Here is a 22,897-nt window from a genome sequence, read left to right as displayed (position 1 = left end):
TTACACATCTGCAGTGCCACACTTTATTATCCCTCTTTTAGTGTCAATATCCCACTGAGTTTATAGAGAAATCTGCCCAACTTCCACTCCAACAAAACCGTTGACTGCATTTAGAATAATTACATTTCCCGGCTTTTATTTAATGCCAAAATCCCAACGTCAAGTTCTCTGTTCAACCAGTCACAGAAACGCTCTGCTCCTTTGTTCGACCAATCACACGACAGTTGGCCACGTATCCTTTGGCTGATCCATCTATCTCCACTTCCTCCTCATGTCCTCGACTGTGCCAAAACCCAAATGGATACATAGAGCAAAAAAAAAAAAAAGAAGAAGGAAGACAAATTTCAAATAGAAAACCTCATGCGCATGCTGAGAAAGTGTTTCATTACTTTTAAAAAGATTGTCAAGGTTTCAGTCAAGGCGCACATGATCCTCGTTTCATTTCTCTGCCATTCTCTCTCATTTTTCTTCTCTTTTTCCACAAATAAATTACCAAATGTGTGAGTGAAACCACGTGCGTGTGTGTGCGGTTGCTTTGCTTGTCCAAAGAGAACTGACAAGTGCAGGCAGTCGATCCATTAGCTGGCAATTTGCTCTCGAGTTGTCCGGGTTGGGGACGGGGGCGAGGGCGGTGGGGGGAGAAGGGTTTTTTGGCAAAGACAATGCACATGACTCTGCTGAGGACAAGTTAAGTGAGGTGCTCACACACATAATCCTAGGCCATCACTCAAACACCCCTTTAGGACATGCACTCTTACGCACAGCCTAAATGGAAATCAGTGGCCCAATAATGAAAACAAAAGTCTGTTGTAAAAAAATTGGATGCATTTAATAATGTTAAAAAAATCATTATAGTATAAACAGGGCCATGCCAGCAAACGTGAAACTATATGTGTTTACATATGCATCCTCCAAGTTCAAGTGTCCATATGGCACACAACGAGAGTACAAGGTAAACACGGCTGACTGAGGTTTGTCCATGCATGCTCTCTGAGCTCAGGTCTCCATGGACTGGCTCAAAACCTGGCCAGTGAATCACACACACACACAGAGCACATAAACATACCTCCCATCCACCCTCCCTCCCTGTGTGTGTATGTGTGTGTGTGTAGTATGTTTAAGAGTGAAAAGAAGAACTGTGGACAGACGGTGGCGTTTATGTGTGCATAAATTAAGAGCAGAAGCTGTTAATTAAAAGGGGGAGAAAATAAGCAGGGATGAAATAAAACTTTGCTAATCGACTGCTTGGCAAGGTGACCTCCGAGTGCGTCGGCCATCGTTCTAGGACCTGCTGTCCTGCTGGGCGAGTGACACAGGAGGGCAATGTGCAGGTCTGACTATGAAAAGAAGACAACCGGTAGAGCGCCCCTCTTCTCTTTGCTCTCTCGCTCTCTAGCAATGCATCTCTAGCTCGCTCTACCCTCCTTCTCCGCCCAGAGCGTTATTAGACCCAGAGCTCCGCTGTGGCTCCAAACAGCTCAATGACAACACACAGGGCCTGCCAATTAGAAATAATTAGACAGTCATTTCAGTGGCAAGTCTTTTTAAGTGCATATATAACGATGCAATGATGCTTATTAGCCGGCCTGAGCCGGCGAGGACCAGGGCCTCAAACGCTTTGGTGCTGGAGAAAATAATTATGCCAGTGATCACAAAGCGAGCTGCACATCTCTGTACTTCACCTCCACGCGTTTCAAAAATCCACTTCATTAGCTCCCGTAATTAATCCTCCATTAATTGCAGGAAAAGCCCAGTTTACCTCCCTTCGTTTCTAATTATCATCTTATAAATAGTTATGGTTCTAATTAATGTGTTCATTAGGCAGGATATTTCTCTCAAAGCCTCGCTGGGAGCCAAAGGTCCGGCTCGGCTCTCTCTGAAGCCTAACCAGCCAGAAGGTGAGGCCATCCTGCCTGCATTTGCTTTTATTTTACTACATTCAACCTCCTAATTGGCATTTAAAACCCAATTTGGAAGAACTTCAAGAAGCTTAAATAGGAGAGAGAGACACAGAAAAAGCAGGAAGGAGAGCGAGAGAGATACATTTGGTGTTCATTTTCCTATGCCTGAGCTAAAAGCATTTCTGTCTCCGTCTTTCTCTCGGTCTGGCCAGACGGATGAGGCTTTTCACTGTCATAAAGTGAACACAATGAGGGCTGATTGCATGTTATTAGTGTTTGGCATTTCAGTGGTTTTATTTGCAAAACAGCGAATCTGTTTCTCTACCCAAAAAATTAACACTGGAAATGACATACTTCTACTGAGTTTCAGTCATCAAAGAACTAAATTGTGTCTTTGGTATACAAACAGAAATGAACTTTAGGCTGGTGTCTATGATACCTAATTAACCCTGAAGACTTTCACTGGCAGAGCTGCGAAACAATACAAAACCTTGTCACTTATCACAGGTATGATCTTGAAACTGTATCCTCATTTTATCATTATTTATTATTCACTGTAATGCTATTAATACAGTTATTTTGGGGTACTTACATCACTCATCCTCAAATATGATGTTGCTCGGCACAAATTATATTGATTTACTGTATGTTTTATGTCTCCAGTATATATATATTAACATAAAATGTTAATTTGTGTTTATAACTTCTGCTCCTGGGCATCACCGCTGCTTCCCAGCAAGAAGGTCCTTGGTTCAAATCCACTGGCCGGCTCAGGCCTCTGTGTGAAATCTGCATGTTGTGCTTGTGTGTGTGTGTTCTCTCCAGGTATTCTGGCTTCCTCCAACAGTCCAAAGACATGCATGGGGCTAGGTTAATTGGCAATGCTAACTGGGCTGTAGGTGTGAATGCAAATGGCTGGAATGGTGAAAGGTTTGACTGCAATAGACAGGCGACCTGTTCACATGTACCCAGCCTTCACCCTATAGTTTTTGCTGCTTCAAAACAAATGTGTTGAGTGACCTTCAGAGAAAACTGATTATTAGATTTTGCATGTTCGTAGTGATTATGGACAACAGTTGGTGTGTTTTATACTGAAAATCTCGATAGGTACTAGTGGTTAAACAGGCAGTTAGTCCAAGTGTATTAATAATGCCTTCCTATGTGATGATTTGAGTTTTAGGGAAATACATAATCTCCTCATTTTACAACCATACTAATGAGAATGAGTGTGAATGTTCTTTTCTAATTTTGAAGTAACTTTCTGCTTTGAACCCAGATCAATGTGCTCAAATCATTTCTGACATAATGATTAGGCAACTGAGAGATTCCTCTTTACCCTCGATGAACTGACATTTTTTTAAAAATTGTTTTTTTAAACTACATTTTCCAACCGCCGCTACAACGTAACAAGCTTTATGCGTCATTACTACCCATTTGTTTAGCAGACGGATAATATGAGTAAAGGGACCAGTCTGTGCCGTCTGTGATGTTAAACTCGTCTTTGTTTAGGACCATCGAATTTTTGTGCGTGTGCGCGAGTGCAGACTACAGCTAGGTTTCTACCCAGGGGAGTGGGCTAGTGTGTTGTGAGCCTGCAGGATGGAGGGGTGCGATGGAGAGGGGGGTGGCTTGGCAGAAGTGAAGGGGAGGGTGGGTAGGAGGGGGGTTTCCTCTGGCAGTAGAGGGGAACACTGCTTGCGGCGAAGCGGGGATGAAAGAGGCTGTCTGTGTCAGTCACTTATTCCTCCCTTTGGTAAATAAAGGTTTCTGACAACAAAGCCGAGCAGCGCTTGACTGGCCTTTACAGCAGATAAATAAAAAAGACAACACAGAAAGAGAGTAAGACAGAGAGAGGGGGGAAAGAGAGAAACACAACAACAAACGCGCTCAGATCTCACGACTGGAAGCATGTTGATTTTTATGGAGTAGAGAAGACGTAGCTGAACTAAACCAGGTCATCTTTCAGTTTAAATCAACACTTTGCAAGTCCGGTAATAGGGGAAGAAGGAAAAAAGGGCTAAATGTCATCCTGAGGAAAGGGGAGAAGAAAAGATGTTGAGAGTCAATGGGATAACAGACAGATGGATGGAAAAACAGCCAGGAGCCTGCTCTTAAATTCCAGTATAAGACCCACTACAACACTGGGAGAACACAAGTGAGATTCTGTACCTTGAAGAAGAAAAAGGATTTAAGGATTGTTAGCAGTCTTCCTCATTTTATTTTGTATCCATCAGCAACACAATTCAGCCCTTATGGCCAACTTATAAAAGCAAAATCTCAGTGTGTTTTTGAGGAAATCAGATTTCACATGTCATTTCCTCAAAACACACTTGGGCTCGTTTCCCTCATGAAGCTAGCGACACCCAAAACCACCTGCTACTTCTCGCTCACAGACACACTTGAAACCGTGCGAATAAAAATATATGTCCGAGAAAAACGCAGAGAAAAATTCCCACCCCGCCACCTGACAGGGGAATTGCTGATCCAGGTGCAATGAAAGCTGGGAGGCTTCACTTCAGCCTCCCCACAATAAAGTTGCTGATTTTCCTCCTCCCTCTTCTGTCTACTTGCACTCAGCTGCCCCACCGTCCACTCCTCCCTTCCGCTGCTCACCTCGGCGCTCCCTGTTCCAAGCTGCCTGGATGACCTTGTACACACTCCGTGTCAGTGCAAGGCAGAAAAAGCTATCTAGCAGATGTACGACACCTCATCTTATACGGGAGAAAATTGCTGAGTGAAATAAATACCAGGCCATCGCTCAACCTTTGCACGTACACGTGCACACGCCTGGAGTGCTTCTGTGATCTCCTGTGCAGAAAACAGAGCTCATGTTATGGTCTGTAACATCCAAATAACCTAGTTCTTGCAGTCTTGCTGGAGAAGTTCCACAATGAGGTTCCAATCGTACCGCTGTCTGTGATATTTACAAACACAAAGAAAGCAATTTGGAAATCATCAATCTAATACTCCCACAATCTTAAATTAATCTGAGTGTAGCCATTGATTTGACTTGTTCCAGCATCCTGAATCTCGTCTACTACAGACCTGAATAGGTCAGCGTTTTGATATTTTAACCCGTTTCATTATCGATCCCCATTCTTATTGCTCCAAAATGAAAAGCTTTTGCTGTTGCAACCAAGCCTGGACATGCAAAAGGAACACTCGAGGCTTACTTTATAAAAAATCAATACAACACATAGATATGAAAACAAACTCTGTACAATTACTGATAATTATTTCCAGCTTCAACAAATTTAAAATGCACTTATTCATTTCCTAATAGCTGAAATACTATCCAAAGGTGGTGGAGATTAAAATCCAGCTACACCTCTAAGGTGCTCCAATCTAGTCTTAGTGACCAATCGAAGCACTTTATACTACAAGGTGCATTTAAGAATGTATTCATTTATTCTATAAACTTTCAGCTCTTTTACTATTTTACAAGCATGACCAATTTAACGCACAGGTCTTTAGAGTGTGAAAGGAAGCTGGAGTACCAGCCAAGAAACCACATAGGCACAGGAGAACATGCACCTCTCACATGAAAGGATCTAGATGGGGTTCAAAGCAGGAACCTTCTTGCTGTGAAGTGACCGTTGTAACCATTGCACCCCCGTGCTGCCAAACATATGCATGTTCAGTTTATTAGTCATTCCAAACTGGCCAAAGGTGTGAAAGTGAGTATGAATGATTTCAACAGACTGGCAAACTGTGCCCTATAAGAGCTAGGTTAAGCTCCACCCCTCATCACTGCCCTGGCACCAGTTTGGAACTCATCTTGACATGTGTGAGAGTCTGAGACAATCCTAACTCTGGTCAGCATAGCATAGCACTTTGGATGGTGTGTTTATATCTCGCTACTACTAGGAAAATGACTGCTAATTAGAGGTCTCACTCACCATATAATTATGACAGCAGTGATGAAGTCACTCTGTATCAGCAGGGCTAAACCCTGACGCTAGCACTCTGCTAGCTCAACACACCCTGAAATATTAATGAGGAAAATGTAAGTGTTACCATGTGCCCTCCAGTATATGCTCACCTACGTGTGAAAAGCTAACATTACCCGAAATGCTCAGCTTCCTTTTGATGGGTCAAGTGGTGGATTTGACGCATGAGACATTCCTCCTCATCTTCCAACGGCCCTCTAAAGCTAACTGTTGTGAATGAAAGGCTGACAGAATGACTGACTGCGCCACACACATTTAACCCCTGCTGTGGCCGCCCATGAAAGCGGAGCACACCGATGCTCCGTTGAGCTCACCTAAAGACGTTCCTGTGATCCGACTGTGATGATAGGCCGTGTCGCCTTTGTTGGACTGGGTATGCATCAGATCACTCTACTCTGCTGCTGCCATGCTCCGCTCTGCTCTCCCCCAGTGGACTAGGCCGTGACACTCCCCCACATATTCACGTAAATTTGCACATACATGCATTCTCTCAATCAGCCTCACACATGTTCACTTGACAGCGTGCTCACAGGAAGGCACGACACACACCCACAGAGCCTGATATGCCTGCTCACATCAAAGAGAATAAACATTAATGGCAAATAGGTAATCTGCTCCTCTTGTCTGTTTTACATTTCAGGGCTAGATTGACTGCCTCTGGGGGACCTGGCCCTTCTCTGATTGAGGGCAGGAAAAAAAAAGAGAGAGTAAAAGATAGGAGAGAAGGAGGAAGCAACGATAGATGGTAAACACATGATAGAGCGTTATTCTTATTTCATGTATCTCTTTATTTTTTATTTATACAAAGGGGATTGAAAAGGAGGTAATAAAATTCCTTCACTTCAACCCACGATGGCCCACTATGGTCCTAATCTTCTCCCCAGCAATATTCCAATGCAGACATTATTATTCTTATTTCTTCTGAATAATATCCCTCTCAAGTCTATCTCTTCTCTACACTGGGGCTCACTTTTGTCTTTCCACTTTATTCCTCCCCCTGTTTTAGGATCTTCTCTGCTCTATCCCTCGCCTAAAGAAACTCAACCTATTCTCTCCACACTTTTTCATTCCCTTCTAACTTCTGAACCCCTCTCTCCATCTTCTCCTCCAGCCAGTGCTCTCTGTATCTTCTTACTCCTCTGTTTCACATGCTGAAGGAGGTGCCAGTTTGGCGTGGCCAGGGTGGGGGGTGGGGGGGTTGGCAGACAGCACCTCATATCCGATCTGCGTATCAATCATGAGCTCCTGTCCATGCAATCCTCCTCTGATCCATCAGCCAGCCTCTCAGGGAGCTCAGGCAGCCTCATCCCCACGCACACACACACACAGCACTGACTAATAGCAGTCAGGGCACCTGTGCACACATCAACCTGCTTTCATTTCACAACCCCCAGCTGCTGTAAAATATGCAGTGTCCCACCAAAGACATGCACAGCGCAGATGCAGCACTTCTGATAAATACAGACGGAAGAATAGTCATATAATTTCCCCACAACTGCTCAACTACCATTTAGCTTTGCTGCCAATTAAATTGAATGTTATGCTCTAGATGTATTTTTAAATTGATGTTTAAATGTTTAAAACACTAACAAAAAAAATGAAATTATTATTTTTTGCCAATCAATCATCTCATCACTTACACTCTTGTCCCATTTCTTACACAAGAAAACCGCCACTGGATTCTTCGAACGCTAACACAGGAGCACATGTGCCCGTGTCAACTTCTGCAGACACAAATTGTAGCTGCCATCACTTAACTGCATAAATTTAATCATCAATGCCATCATTTTGCACATCCCCACCTCCAACACCGCCTCAACCTCATAACGCCCCACCACGCACTCCCACCAACACCAGCCCAGCCCACCTGCTCCTTGCTTACCGCTAAGCCGATTACACAACGCAACCCTCCTAATCACACTGCAGCGTTTGTAAACACCGATGTCATCGACTGTAGTTCTAAATCTCCCAAATCCCTTCCACCTTTCATCTCGCACCACACCATTTTCAACTGATGTTTTAATCACCAGTGGTGCTGTGAGTGACTGCCACTGTACCGCAGAGAGCAGCGAGAGAATGTGTGGAAAATGTTTGGCTGAATTCTCCCAATAAATGGCCTCAGCGCGCAGTCAAACACCGAAATTCGCTTATTCCGAAAGCCTGTGAGCATTACATCGGAGAGTTGAAGTGCGGTGCCTTTTCATGGCGCAATCAACCACACGTGTCAGAACATCCCTGTTGCATCATCCCTTCATCCTGACACCTCTGTAATCAAGATATTAAAACACTTTTTCCTTTGTGATTAAAATGATCTATGCTCTCCCCCGCAGCCATACACAAGTAAACAAAGGGCCTTGCTTGCGCATATATTATGACAACCTTTTCTTCAAATGTGCGTCTGTGCATGTATTTATGCATTTTTGTGTGTGTGTGAGAGAGAGAGAGGGATTTAAAAACAGCACAGTTTACTGGTTCATTAGCACCAGATTAGCTATGCTAATGACATGGACCACCACACACAGAGACTTTCTCTTTATGTTTCTGAAAGGGACACGGGACTGTGAGTGTGTGCATAGTGTGGTGCAGCCGTGTACACATTTGTCGCGTGAATAACTTTGTTCCACATTTTTTTAAAAAAGAGCGACAACATTAATAATCATAATTCAACAGAGTACGTACCGCTAATGGCGGTTTAATGGTGCTAATGAGTGAAAGGAGAGGTGCTTCCAGAAAAGGGTTTGGCAGGCAGACTGGAGTGGTGCTGCATGTGACCTGCTGTCTCTGCGTGTCACGGTCTCATTAATACTCATGCAGTAAGACGGATAGTCGGAGCAAACGGAGACACAACTAGATGCACACGCAATACAGTAATTCAGACCTAAAACATAAGTTTCCATGTGCTTCCATTTGATGACATAAGACATAAATACGAAATGATGTGTTGTTTAGACTACAATAAACTTTCAAAAAAATGTATTTTTCTGTAATAAGAAAAATCTGCAATGGCATTCCTTGCACTGATTTGTAATACAAACACCCTTAACCTTTCCAAGCCTCCCCCCACCACCCCCAAACAAACTTTTAAAATGATGTGGGTACCGTCTCTCTCACTCCTTTTCTCCAAGCGTGACTAAAACTTAGAAAATCTGACTTTAAAATCCTGCTAGGAAACTTCAAGTGACTGGAAATAATACAGCAGTTTGAGAGAGTGTGCAGAATGAGCAGAATGAATAATGTCCACGATGGTGCTACCTCCTGTCCCGGCTGCGTGACCTGTGTGAACGGTGGCTCCTCCCTTTGTCTCTCTCTGCGCTTCGACTCCTCCTCCTGCGAGATGAACTGTGAGACGAACTGCTGCTGGAACGTCTTCTCCTCCTGGGACAGGAAAAAAAACCCACACACATACACATAATCTTATTATAGAATCTTTAAAAAAAGATCAATCATACAGGAGTATTATTGTACAACTAATCATTGTTTTGGACTTAAAAAAAATCTGCACAAATTTGTCCTGAATGCTTAGGGTGGTTAATGGGGGAGTCATTCAGCTGTATTGTTTAGTTTCTCACAGTTTACTTTCCACAAAAATCAAAATCTTACCATTCCCGTAAAAGGTCTCTCCTCACTTCACCCTAATGCTCCACTACGTCAAGCACATTTTTCTGTGTTCATTTTCCCAGTGGACAAAAACTCAGAAAGCACCATCTAAAATTCTTCCCTCTTCTAAAAAAGTGAATATCGTGTCACTACTTTATTTTGCTGTTATGTTTAAGAGAAAACATACCCACACGACCCAGAAAACTTAGCTTGTTATCAGAATCACAAGCAGCTACTGTGCATTAGTGAATACTCTGGTCCGAGGCCCAGAGCTGCAGAGCCATGCAGGATGCCTTACAGTTCCTCCACAGGGGCCCTTTAGTTCTCTGCTGCTCTTTAATGTGGCTACAGCAGCGTGTGCAGCGTCTATTTTCCAAACACCGCTCACACTGAGTTCCTATTGATATCATGTAGCAGGAGTCATTTATGGGAGTGAATGTAAATGCTGAAACAGCCCCACGCCCGATACTGCAAACACTTTTTGCAATATTCATTATTTAAAACATCTTCTTTTGTTTCACCAGAACCAAAAATACCCAAATCTTTAACACACATGCCCCCCCCCCCACAAAAAACCCCGCTCTCAGTCCTGTGGGAGCTCTGCTAGATAGAGAAGGAGAGAAGAAAAAGGCAAGCAATACAAATAACACAGAGGCTGAACTATCAAACCAGATTTGTACCACTTAGAGAAACCCAGCAAAGATCTATTAGTATTCTAAAGGCTGGATCCCAAGAGCGGGGCCTTATGAAATAACTTCCACAGCCCCTGCACAACCACTTCACACACTGCACAGAAGAAGCACACAGTAGTGAGATGGGATTATTTGGAAGGAGGGGTAAGCTCACACATTTTCACAAAAGCCTGCGTGCACGTAATAAAACATAATGGGTAGAACACATGCGAGATGGAAGCAATGGCCAACACAGAAGTCTTTAACGTGAACGCCAATAACACCTCACAACTTGAACTTCATTTTGCATTTATTCACACATGCTTTTCCATCTCACTCCTGTATTGTAACTTAACCACGGCCAGGGATACAATTACTTTCCTTACATATACATGTTAATTATGTGGTTATGATGTCACCCAGCCAGAACATAAGCCCTCTTCTGTTTTACCTCATATAAGGTCACTTTACATTACTCAGGTTGACAGTGCTACAAAACGTGTGGTCGCTTTCATGAGCCTATTTAAAGCAAGTAGATCCAACACACATACACACACACACACACATACACACACACACACACACACACAGAAATACAGAAGGTCTTAGTCAATTGTTCAAAACACAGAAACAGTTAATAGATGAGGGACTGTGGTCCCAGGGTTTACACTGCCCACCCAGCCCCACCCTGCGCAGGCAGCCAATGACTTCCCATCAGCAGTAATGGACCTTGACCAAGCCTCATAAATAATTACCATCAACTGGCCTTGTCTGAACAGCCGCACACACCCAGTGGCAGCTGTGGATAGACGGTTGGATGGATGGAGGTCAGGTCCAGTCAGTAGCTACTTGCAAAGAAGGTTGATTATTACTGAACCTCCTCATTCCTCAGCAACAGCTAAACACTGAAATGTTTTACTTTACAAAGATCAGAATAAAATGATAAAACTGATTTTATGTCATAACCTTTTATATTTAAGCCTTCACATTATCAAGGGGAGGGTAGACATGAAATAAGCCCACCAAAAACAAACATCTCTCAATCAGCTCTTCTATCTAGCTTCATCACCTAAGCTTCTGTCGAGAAAAAGTCTGAATAAGATATAATCCAACATCATGACGTTCTTCATTTTGCCACAAAAACTAGAGAACTTTTTAAAGTCAAAACAAAATAATGTCCACCATTTTTTCGTGTATCAGCTGGTATGCAAATACATTCCTCTACTTGGCTGTCTGAAATGCAAATTCCTGAAATTCTCACGATTCCAGACACATTTTGATGGGATGACAACCAAAGATATAAACGATCAAATTTATGAAAATATATATAATTAGTTTAGCTGCTCCTGTTTCAGGGTGCCAGTACCATGTATGTCCAGTGGCTGTCATACTTTCATGTTTTACTGGAATGCTTGAATACAAAAGAGTGACAGTAATGAAAACCTGCTCTTTTCCAACTACAATAAGTCAAAATGTGTGAGTGGAAAAAAAATCTGCGTACAATGTTTATGTTTTTTTTTTTTAAACGCTATCCAAGCTATCCAGATAATATATGTATACAGAAGAATGTGGTAACTTAACTACAGAGCACAAGAAATATACAAGAAGTATACACCAGTGTTTTCAGCCTCTGCTTTATCGACTTTTGCAAGAAAAGACTGACTGCTGGGAAGCATAATACCACTAAAATCCAAGTGGAACCCAAAATGCATATCAACTGGTGATAGTGGCCAAAAGTGATCCCTCAGAGACACGTCAGCATCAGTGCAATTGTTGTCCCATAGACAATACATACAACTTTAATCCAGGAAAAAGATATACTAGGGTTGAATGCAGCCAGTCTACAGCACGTGTTACAGAGTTAGTCATAACGAAGCAACCAGCAGCTCCTTCACGTGAAGTCTGTGGAATACATTCCCCTTTTCAATAACTCTAGAACAGTATAGGGTTATACCTTATATTCAAATATATTGGCCAAAATACAGTGTGTGATTGGACACGTTTTATTACTAGTTTACAAGAGCATGGTCATTTGTGTGCATTTGAAATGCTGTGTATTTTAATGTACATGCCAAGCATTAATCTCCTTCCATTTATCCAGGGCCAAGTCACGGGGGTAGCAGCGTACCAGAGTTCATTTGGATATTATACTTTAATAAGCATTTCATAACATTTTTGCAGATAGTGGACCCTCATAATGTTGTGGACTCCAACAGAAATTGTGTATGTCACACAGCATGACTGACAATGGCAACCCTTCAAAAACAATTCCCCGGTCACTTCAGTTTGATATTCAGTGATATCCATTGGCCATCCAGATCACCGGATCTAACCACAGTGGACTACTTCCCTAAACTGAGAACTGTTTAGACAGAAAGAGAGAGACAGAGAGAGGGGGATGAAATCTTCTAAACTGAGAATCCTGAATGACCTCCTGAATTTTAGTTATGCAATAAATATATTTTGTACAAAACAAAATACTTGTGTTAAAAATGTGTCACATTTTCATGAGACACCCTGTATATATCAACACTGAAACTGTGGTTCTTTAAAACTTGGGTCTTGTCATCAGCCCTTCCAATAAAATGCTCAACTTCTGAATGCATCTGGCTTTTAACCTTTCAGAAGCTTTAAATGCAAAACAGTCGTTGGTTAAACACACTCCAGCCGAACAGAGAGCCACACTCTGCACACATGTAAGAAGGAAAATTTCACGGTGAAGCCTAACCTCCTGTCTCTGGAGCGAGAGCGGCTCCGGCGGCGACTGGACCTCCGACTGCGGCTACTTCTCACTCTGCTGCCAGAGGAAGAGGACGAAGAAGAAGAAGAGGAAGACGAGCGGCGACGCTGTTTCTTTTTTCTCCTGCTTCGGCTGTCATCATCACTGTCGGACGAGCGCCTACCCATGCTGGCGGTCAGTCAGCTGGCAAAACATACACAAGAGTGGGGTTGCTCCTTTTGACATCTCTCAGACAACCCTTAGAGACAGTTTGCTGGAATATCAGTGTGAACCGACCTATTTATTTACTTCTTCACGTGTATAAAACACAATGTTTTTACTACTCTGACCACTGTACCATAAGCCCATTTAACGACTATTAAAACACAGCCACCTACATACAGTAGTATTTGACTTATTAAATCACCACCGACAGCTAAAAGAAAGGTAAAGTACCGTTGCCGCAAGCGGCTAATAAATGTTTGTTTTTGTGCAGAGGCTAGCTAGTAAGCTAACGGTGCTAACTTAACCAGCTTGGGACCGCGGTTCTTGTCCTAAATAAAGGCCCCGGATGTGCAATAGTAAACGTATCACATCTCCTAGTATGTCTTATATTAAAGATAAATGTATCCCAATAAAAATTAAAAGGAGAATCCCGCTTCTCACCTTTAAATGGCACTGCCTCTCAACAACAGCCATGCAGTGTTTGGGAGACTCTGCTTGTCAAACCGGAAAGCATCGATCAAGGAACTAGAATCAAACACAGAGCAATCGATCGAAGGACTATTTTTTTTTACCATAGCTTTACGGATTTTGCCTCTATTATGTTTCATTTACCTAAAACGAACACTTATTTAATAATTCGGGATACATAGTTTGTCGTTGTTGTTGTTGTTGCAACGTTAGGTATTGTGTTAAACAGTTTTAAAGTATTTTTGTATAACACTACTACATAAACAAAGTCGCTTGAATCGCCTTAATTAAACGAGATAAAGTTAGACAATTACATCTTCATAATAGCATGACTATTATGACGATTTGAGGGAGGGTGAAAGCTCTTTAAAAACGAGCATTTCTAAATGGAGATTAATTTAATATAGTATTTTAATGAGAGACTAACAATATACAGTAAGCTTCATTTGTAATTTTTCTCTCTTTATGGTGTATTTTCTGTGCAGTTTTTAAAATAGCATCCAGTCGATGAAAAATAATGACTACAAATGTATTGCAAGTGTATGTATGCCAACAGCACGAGCTACTTATATTTCGTTTTAATCTGACAAAATACGCACTCGCAATGCGCCCAAATAAACGAGTGGATGTGTGTCAGTGATTATTTGCATGAGATCATCTTCTAAGATATTAATCTTTTTCACAAACAAGGCCAGGCAGAGGATCCAAACAACATTAAGTGAATAACTGCTTCCTGACATTTAAAAACAGAAGAAAGGACAACCTTATATTGACTGATACATTCCTAATGTGCACAGGAATGGCAGATAAGAGAGCATTAAATGGGGCAGTTTCAGTGCAAATACACACAGGAGGCAACTCAACGCTACAGGAGGAATCCTCCCGCTTTCTGATGCAGTAGAAATAATAGTAATTAATGCCTAAGGTTTAAGCTGAAACTTCATTAATATTTAATCAGGAGAACTGTAAAGAGGCCTTGTGTGGAAATGAGGCTTTTTATAGATTATCAATAAACGTGCTTAATTTTACATCAAATTCATGTCGACTTTTTTTTTTTTTTTTAAATCCCGCTGTATCCTGTTTCTTCTCTGGCTACACGTCCCCTCCTCTTCTGGCTTAATTGCCATCTCTTCACTGCACTCGCTATATACCTACCTGAACACGCAAGTGAACCATTGTTTATTTTTTTATTTTTTGCAAATAATCGTTTCAGCTGGAGGGGGAGAAAAAAGCGAGTTGAAAGCGTTAATTAGTGAGCCCAATGGCAACGCATCGCAAGAGGCACTATAATTAAACGTTTAGCTGCTTAAACATCCTAATGACTTAAAAACCCCACTGAGGATTAATATGAAGCGATGTGGCGTGTCTAATGATGACGATGCAAAATGCAACAATTAGTGATCGGAAACACAAACGGGATGGTCTAAAAAAATATTAAGTTGTCCAAAAAAACATCCGATAATATTAATAATAATAATAATAATAATAATAATAATAATAATAATACTTTACCATACAATATTTTTTATCCAATTTTATTATTATTTTTAAACCGTGAAAATCCACTTTCAAATTAAAAGCGCAATAAAATAAAATAAATAAATAGAGCAGGCCTGAAGCGAACTATGTACAACTGTGAGTTAAAGCCAGATGTGTTCACTTGAACTTGATTTGAAGCTCCGTGTATAAGTTGGTGCTGCACCTCTCGGCATCCCAGCTGGTCCCAGCTTTCACCGCTTTCTCTCTCCGTGTCAGCGTTGCGTCTTTTTTTGTTATTATTTTTTCCCCCTCCGCAGATCACAGAGATATAGCGAGGAAGGACTCCTCATCCATGTGCTTCCCTCTCTCTTGTCATTTTCTGATTTTTTTAAGCCACACCCCTGCAGAGAGAGAGAGAGAGAGAGAGAGAGAGAGAGAGAGAGGAGAGAGAGCGAGAGAGAGAGAGAGATCCGTGACCATCTCCCGGGTGTTTAAAAAACTAACTCAGGACAATAGCAGCGAATGAGCGCTTAATTAAATTAATTAGTCCTTCTTGTCAATCTCGGATTAATGGCCAATAGCGGTGGTGCTGCTTAATGTTTTTACTCCGCTCCTCTCTCTCTCTCTCTCGCTCCAGTATCAGTGAAGGGGAAGGAGGTGGGGGGCGTGGGGGGGGGGCTCATCCCGGCATCCTGAGGGGAGGTAATTTGCACGGATCAAGGGGGCAAGGCGCCGCAAAGTATAAATACTGTGACTTCAATAGAGGATCACCAGCAGGTTCCCAACTCCGCTACCAAAGGAGGAGGAATTGGCTGAGAAGATATATCTTCATATATTTTTTACCTTTTGTCCACAGTTTGGCTGCATCACCTTGTATCATTTTCAAGGGGTCGACTTTAAAAAGAGCCGCACCACTGATGTCTTAAGCTGTCGTGGAGCAAAGGGAGAGTGTGTGAGTGAGTGTGTGTGTGGTGTGTGTGATTTTTTTTAAAGAGGAGAGGAAGGAGTGATGGAAGAGCTCACCGCTTTCGTGTCTAAGTCTTTCGATCAGAAAGTGAAGGAGAAGAAGGAAGTGATAACCTACAGGGAGGTGTTGGAGACCGGGTCGACGCGAGCAGGGAGCAGGGAGTCTTTATCTGCGGAGCCGGGGAGCCGAGAGGAGCCGGCCGCCGTTAACCGGAACGTTGCGCTCTCGCCGGGCAGGGAAACTGACATGCTCGGCCCGGAAAGAATCAGGGACGCCGGGAGCCCCAAACTCATTGACGGTAGGACTTCACGGTGTTCTGTACACAGTCTTTACGAGCAGGAATGTCTAGAGGACTTAGAGGAGAGAAAGAGAGAGAGAGAGAGAGAGGAGTGATCGAGCCCTGAGACGACAAGCGAGCGTGCAGCCACATGTTTATTTGCGAAAAAGAGTTGAGCTCATGACTGTCATCCACACGGATATACTGCAGATTTTTAGCAGCCCGGTGGAGCGATTCTCGATTTAGTGACAGTCAGTTAGCGAGGTAAGAAGAGAAATTATTAACTGGTGCTTTCTGGAAGTGTAGGCTATCGATTGTTTTTGGTAACTGTAGCTGTTTGCCTTATTAAAAAAAGAAAGAAAGAAAAGAGCTATTCCTCAGACTGTAATGCTAATTAAAATATAGCTTATTATCTGTTTATTATGCATTAAAAAAGTTTCAATTTTCATAAAATACAGAACACCAGGAAAAGGCCCACGTGTGACAAACAGTAAGGCCCGCATGTGGAAAACTATCCATATTTCTATAATATTAGTGCACTTGCGATATCGTGCGTTTTATGTATATATATATTTGTATATATATACATATTTATATAGGCTATGTCAAGAGATCATACAAGTAATTATGTGGATTGTGGCCCTCGATTTGTCTTCAGTAAGGCAGCAAGTTAACCTACTTGAGAGTGATCAGATTTATTTAAGGAGCATTGATCGTCAGTGACCTCGGGCATCTGTACTTGCTATATTGTGAGGCCTATAGGGGGAACGTTTGAACTCAAAGAAGGCGTAAAAACACACCTGGCGTTCAAATCGGTGGACGCGAGCGATTCAGTACGAGTCCTGTCATTTCTGCAGTCACTAACGTGTGATCCCGCACACCAATATAACACAGGCTTACACCAGAAGGAGAATTATTTATCACCGCTATCCTCAATAATTTAGTGTTTTTTATGTATATATTTATGATTGCATAACCAAAACATTAGCAGGTAAACAAACCGGTGATGTAAAAATCGTACTTCCAACACTAAAGGCTGAACCAAATAGAAATATTTACATTTGATTGAGATTTTCAGAGAAAATTTTGCTTGACGTTTTAATGAAAGTGGAGCAGATGCTCGTGTGTCCCGTGCAAGCCTTCCCCACAGTGTTTTCTGAAACCTGGACAAAATGTGACAACATACTGGACAAGATATCTTAGAGCTGGGTGCTTGCGAAAAAAAGACATCTGTTCGTCATGGGCAGCGTGGTTAAAAGCGGAACTGCGACAAGCGTGTATCAGACATCCAACAGTGGGCACAGCGTTGCATATTTATAAGCAGTTAATAATTAAAGAGCTTTATGTAGCTCTACAAAACATCCGAGGTCTGATAGCTCTGTGATATTTGAGGGCACGTCTTTCTTTCTTTCTTTCTTTCTTTGGCGGTTGTAAGCTTTTATTTAATTGCTTTATTTAAATTCCTAGCTGATTTTTGTGTGTGTTAGGTGCCCTTTAATCTCCGTTTGCATACCCAGGTGGGTGGCTTGTGTTTTTACCTGTTTATAATCTGAATTATGCTCTAGCCTAAACACGACAGTGAAGCCTTTTTGCACATTAAAAAAAACAAAGAAAAAATAACACTTTTAAGCACCTCAGAAATATGCAGTCCGGTATAAGCAGGCTGGAGGTCACAGTACAGCCACATGATGTTGACGTCTCCCTCTTTTCTCGTCCGCACAACAGGCACCACGGATGTAAAAGAGAGAAAAGAGGACTCGAAGCCCATTGAAGACGAGACACAGACTAAAATCAAACAGAGGAGAAGTCGGACTAACTTCACATTAGAGCAGCTCAATGAGCTGGAGCGGCTCTTCGACGAAACCCACTACCCGGACGCCTTCATGCGGGAGGAGCTTAGCCAGCGACTGGGACTGTCGGAGGCCCGAGTACAGGTAGGGACAGTCAGTTAAACGAGACTGTAATAATAATAATAATAATAATAATAATGATAATAATAATAATAATAATAATAATAATAATAGAGGAAAAAATTAAGACAACATCTGTGATAGAAAAAGTGACCATATTTTGAGTCTAAGCATGAAATTAAGATCTAAAACATAATTAAAAATTCATTATAATGACAATTATAATTACCACTATCGGCATTATGGAAGTGTAAGATGATGTTTGCTGTAATAATAATAATAATAATAATAATAATAATAATAATAATAATAATGATAATTATAAACGGGGGAAAAACTTCCACGGGTCTTTCCTTTTACAGGAAGGATTTTACACTCTTCCCTGATTTTTGTTTTGCTTGGTATCCCGCATGTAAACGGTGTGAGGGTGATAATATTTTGTTTGATTGAGGGTTGTTGTTTTCTTTTAATGCAATATGATAAGTGTGGCCCGACTGACTTGTATTAATGCTGCATTTATTGATGTAATGCTGTATTTGTGAGACGGTTGAGTGGATCACCAAAAGTGTTCTGGAAGTTGTAATAAGTTAAATGAGATCTTAAGATCTTAAGAAAGGAAGGCAGAGTTCACCAACAGCATGCAACTTCCTCTCCCACTTATTCTCTGTGATTAGGGTTTTTTCCCCCCCTCAACACGTTTGGATTATTTAACGTGTTCATTATCTCAATTTGGCGCTGCTCGTGTCACCAGACCACGTTTTGAATCTTTATTGTCCAAACGGGCGGAAACAAATAAAGCCTCCAAATATTTGTCTTCGGTTTCTGGGTGTATATGTTACCATGGCCCTGTTTGTCAGCGCTGCTGTAGTTTTTCACGGGGACAGGCCATCTGCGCAGAAACCCAGTAAGGGCTTCGCCGAGTCTGTGGGGTGGGTGGTTGGTTGGTGGGGGCTCAGACAGGTCTTGTGAGAGGGGCGTGGGGGCATATAGAACACAGTTGTTGTTTTTGTTGTTTTTTTGTTTTTTTGTTGTCATCTGTTTTTTTTTTTTTTTAATCAAAAACCTTACAGCATCTTATTTCACACTCGTAGCCCGATTTCGTGGAGGACTCAGTATTTGTCTCCACAACGAACATGGCGGTCGTTCTGGATTGGGGTGGGGGGCATAACAAAACGGGTACCTCCATAAAAAAACAAAAAAAACCCCAAAACATTTCAAACTCAACCCACCACACCCCCTGAAAGAAAGTTAAAGCCAGCTTTTTGCAGGGCTCTATACCGGCCTCAACTGGAATCTCACCAATAAGGCGTATTGTGTCCCGAACAAGGGGCACAGCTCGGGGGATTTGCATAAATTATGTATTATTTTCTACCCAAATCAAGAACAGCTCACCCTCTCTCTCTATCTGTCTCGTTCTCTCTCTCTTTTATCTCTGCTGGGGCGTTATAAATTTTTACCAGTTGCATGCACAGACCACACATTTATTTTTATGTATTTTTTTATTTTTGAAATTGCGCCTCAATCAATAACTGCAGTGCATTTTCCTGCTTTTATCGTGCTAATAAATTATACCTGAAGCGTGCACAAAAGGACTTCCGATTGACATCTAACTGTGATCAATAAATGAAGCCAGCTGACAGCCAAATCAATATGATATTTCAATCAAGCTTTCGCCGTACGTGTATATGGGCCTGCTGACGTGAAAGGGGGACTGCACGCCGACGCGTTGCATCGTGGGCTAATTCAGCCCGTGCTTTGTCTGAGAGATTCAAAGCAGATTATCATAGTAATAAATCGTTTAATCTGTGTTCCAAGGCGTTTCTCTGAAATTGACGCTTGTCGATTTCAACAGGAGGAAAAAGAGAAGTGAGCTGTCTTTGAAGCGAGGTTTTTGTGTGTGTGTGCGTCTGTGTGTGAGTGCGTGTTATGGCGGTGATTAGACAAAACTGCGAGGCATTTAAGCGATTCTCTGACATGGATTTTTCTGCAGATAAGGGTAATTAATTTCAGTGGTCATTTAATGAGAGGGAGGCGGAAAGAGAAAGAGGGAGATGCTCTCAGATCGCTTTGCTCTGATGTCCAAAACCATAATAGCATTGCTGCTATTCGATATCCGAGAGACCATTCAACTCTTCAGGGACACTAATCTATAGAAAGATGAAACCAGCGCTGACAAGGTTATTTATTATAGTCCAATAGTCCTACATATTTCCAACAAGAGCGTTTCATTTCTGATATGATTTTAATATCTCCCTTTAGTAGATTTACACTTTCCCTTTTTTTCTTTCTTTTTTTTGACTCCACTGTGTCCCTTCTCTCTGCTTCCCCCCAAACCGTCTCTCTCTTGTTGTAGACTAAACGTAATAATTAAAATCTGGGGTTAAGCAGCGCCATTAATATTTCACTGCTCCTCGGGGATATTGTTTTTCTGCGGTTGTTGTCACTTTGAGAGGAATTACACATGGCCTCGCAAGCAGCTGCCAATCAGTGGGTCTCTAATTAATTTCTGTCCCCACAGGTTTGGTTCCAGAACAGAAGAGCCAAATGCAGAAAGCAGGAGAACCAATTACATAAAGGTACACTTTTATCCCACACAACACAAACGACTATATGTTTATGTCTATTCCACTTTACTTTTATTCAACTGCAAAGCAACTGCACACTCGAACGCGAGCCAGCCTTTATGTTACTATTTAGTTAGTGGCTTAATTTCCAGTTAATTACGCCATCAGAAGCATCGCGTTTTCTTTCTTTTTGTTTATATATTTTTTAAGTGAGTGTCTATCTTGGACGTTATTGCAAGTTTACTCCAGACAATCAGCTTTTACTGCTCGTTATTCAGCCCTGCGGTTTTACTCTTTGTGTCGTTGAATATTCTTCTCACAATTAGGCTATCATCTGTGTTTTCGCAGGAGTCCTGATTGGAGCAGCGAATCAGTTTGAAGCTTGTCGTGTAGCGCCATATGTCAACGTGGGGGCTTTACGGATGCCATTCCAACAGGCAAGTTACTTTGAAGCGTCTAGTCTTAAAACCAGACCAATCCCCCGACTGCTGTCTTGGCACAGGCTCTGCCCAAGTGCTATGCAGAGACTCCAGATCCAATGTAGGGGGTAACTAAACTCTTATTACCACACTGACAAAAACACTGTGCCAACACAGAGGAGTCTGTACAGCCTAATTGAAAAATTCCTTTTATTTTTTACAAATTTATTTTATTTTATTTTTTTAAACCAGCTATTTGTCTTTTTTTTTTTTTTTTTTTTTTTTTTAAAAAACCATTAAACCACAGCACACAAACATATTAACAGGCCCAGCAGGCCAAAACTACTACTAGTAGTACTAAAGCATTTTAACATTTAAATAAGTGAAGGGAAATTCCTGATATTTGATATAGGCTACTAATTTGAACACCTGTATATATGGTAGCTCATAGCACGATACAGAGAATCTGGATAAAGCTGTTAAGTTATTGAGTTTATATCTTCTGTCATGTCAGTGAAGTCTAGTCTTTAGGCTGAGCACCGCTGGTTAACTTTATTTCCCAAAGGCCACATAAGTTTGGCTTTAGATTGCATTTCATGCAGTCGATGTCCAGCAAAATAAAAACACAAATTTGATCTTTGACTCACAAGAGTTGCAGTGTAGCCACTAAAACCCCAGGAGCTAAACGACACGGCCAGTGATTATTGCTCACTGTTGCACTGAGCAGCCATACATTTTCTTTCTTTCTTCTTTTTTTAAAGCAGCCTAATCGAAACTAAATCTGCAGTCACACCAGTGAAAATGAGCCTACAGACAAAGTTAACGCATGTTCTCCCCCTTCTCTCCCCATCCGTGCGTCCCGTCCTGTAGGATAGTCATTGCAACGTGCCGCCCTTCTCCTTTCAGGTGCAGGCGCAGCTACAGCTGGACAGCGCCGTGGCGCACGCGCAACACCACCTGCACTCTCACCTGGCGGCGCACGCGCCCTACATGATGTTCCCCGCACCGCCGTTCGGCCTCCCCCTGGCGACGCTCGCGGCAGAGTCAGCCTCCGCCGCCTCCGTCGTGGCCGCCGCCGCTGCCGCCAAGAACACCAGCAAAAACTCCAGCATCGCCGACCTAAGACTGAAGGCCAAAAAGCACACGGCCGCGTTGGGACTGTGACCCCCCCTCCCTCTCCCCCCTTCCACTCCACGCCACTTCCCTCACCTCACCTCCCCCCAGAGAGACGTTACAGGACACGAGGCGCGGACGCACTACGGAACTTGCGACTGAGAGACACTGAACTTTAACGCTTATAAAGTGTGCGGGGAAAAAAATAATCCAAGGACAAAGTGAGAAAAAAAATTATCCGTGGACGTTATTTATGTTTTTAAAACGAAGGACAACGAACATGACTATTAAATATAGGCTATTTATGAGAAAAATAAAAGGAGACTGTGACGTTATAGCCTACCCAGACGTGGTTTTTGACGCCAAAAAACAAAAACAAAACAAATAGACAAACAAACGAACAAAAAAAGATTTAAAAAAAAAATTGGCGATGGGGTGGATAGCAAGGCTATACCCACCGCCTTCTCTCTGCAGCCACACGGCTGAGGAGGCCGGCGGGACACCTCGAGGAGCAGGAGGAGGAGGATGCAGCTGGGTCGGTTAATACTTTGTCAAACAAGGCGAACCATTCTGCAGTTGTTTTGATCTGTTTTATTATTATTGTTATATTATTATTGTTATTATTATTTCAGTTTGA

General features: G+C 42.1%; 2 protein-coding genes across 3 annotated transcripts in view; one reads left to right on the top strand and one right to left on the bottom strand.

Annotated features, from left to right (window-relative positions):
• rsrc1 (arginine/serine-rich coiled-coil 1) overlaps positions 1–13,604 on the bottom strand; it is a 119,385-nt gene extending 105,781 nt beyond the window's left edge. Inside the window, exons 1-3 of one of the 2 annotated variants that reach the window (XM_031749925.2) lie at positions 13,505–13,604; positions 12,848–13,042; positions 9,104–9,226 (exon numbers count right to left, since the gene is read on the bottom strand). In XM_031749925.2, the coding sequence (XP_031605785.1) occupies positions 9,104–9,226; positions 12,848–13,026 (302 nt within the window). In that variant the 5' untranslated portion in view covers positions 13,027–13,042; positions 13,505–13,604. Of the gene's footprint in view, positions 1–9,103; positions 9,227–12,847; positions 13,043–13,135; positions 13,442–13,504 lie in introns of those variants that run through there. The other variant, XM_031749926.2, reaches the window with a different exon arrangement.
• Positions 13,605–16,016: 2,412 nt separating this feature from the next.
• Positions 16,017–22,313, top strand: shox2 (short stature homeobox 2). Its single transcript, XM_039598399.1, has 5 exons — positions 16,017–16,275; positions 17,980–18,188; positions 20,683–20,740; positions 21,077–21,165; positions 22,018–22,313. The coding sequence occupies exons 1-5, from the start codon at positions 16,020–16,022 to the stop codon at positions 22,309–22,311; spliced, it is 906 nt and encodes a 301-aa protein (XP_039454333.1). The 5' UTR covers positions 16,017–16,019; the 3' UTR covers positions 22,312–22,313.
• The last annotated feature ends 584 nt before the right edge of the window (positions 22,314–22,897 follow it).

This window comes from Oreochromis aureus, linkage group 14 (assembly GCF_013358895.1).
Source record: "Oreochromis aureus strain Israel breed Guangdong linkage group 14, ZZ_aureus, whole genome shotgun sequence".
NCBI lineage: Eukaryota > Metazoa > Chordata > Actinopteri > Cichliformes > Cichlidae > Oreochromis > Oreochromis aureus.
Note: the sequence above shows the minus strand (reverse complement) of the source record. Positions and strands in the feature narration are given on the sequence as shown.

Excerpts from the sequence above, each read along its gene's own strand:
- shox2 (XM_039598399.1), top strand. The coding sequence starts at position 16,020 with ATGGAAGAGCTCACCGCTTTCGTGTCTAAGTCTTTCGATCAGAAAGTG. Across the intron at positions 18,189-20,682 it reads TGTCGGAGGCCCGAGTACAG|GTTTGGTTCCAGAACAGAAG; the intron begins GTAGGGACAGTC and ends CTGTCCCCACAG. Across the intron at positions 20,741-21,076 it reads GGAGAACCAATTACATAAAG|GAGTCCTGATTGGAGCAGCG; the intron begins GTACACTTTTAT and ends GTGTTTTCGCAG.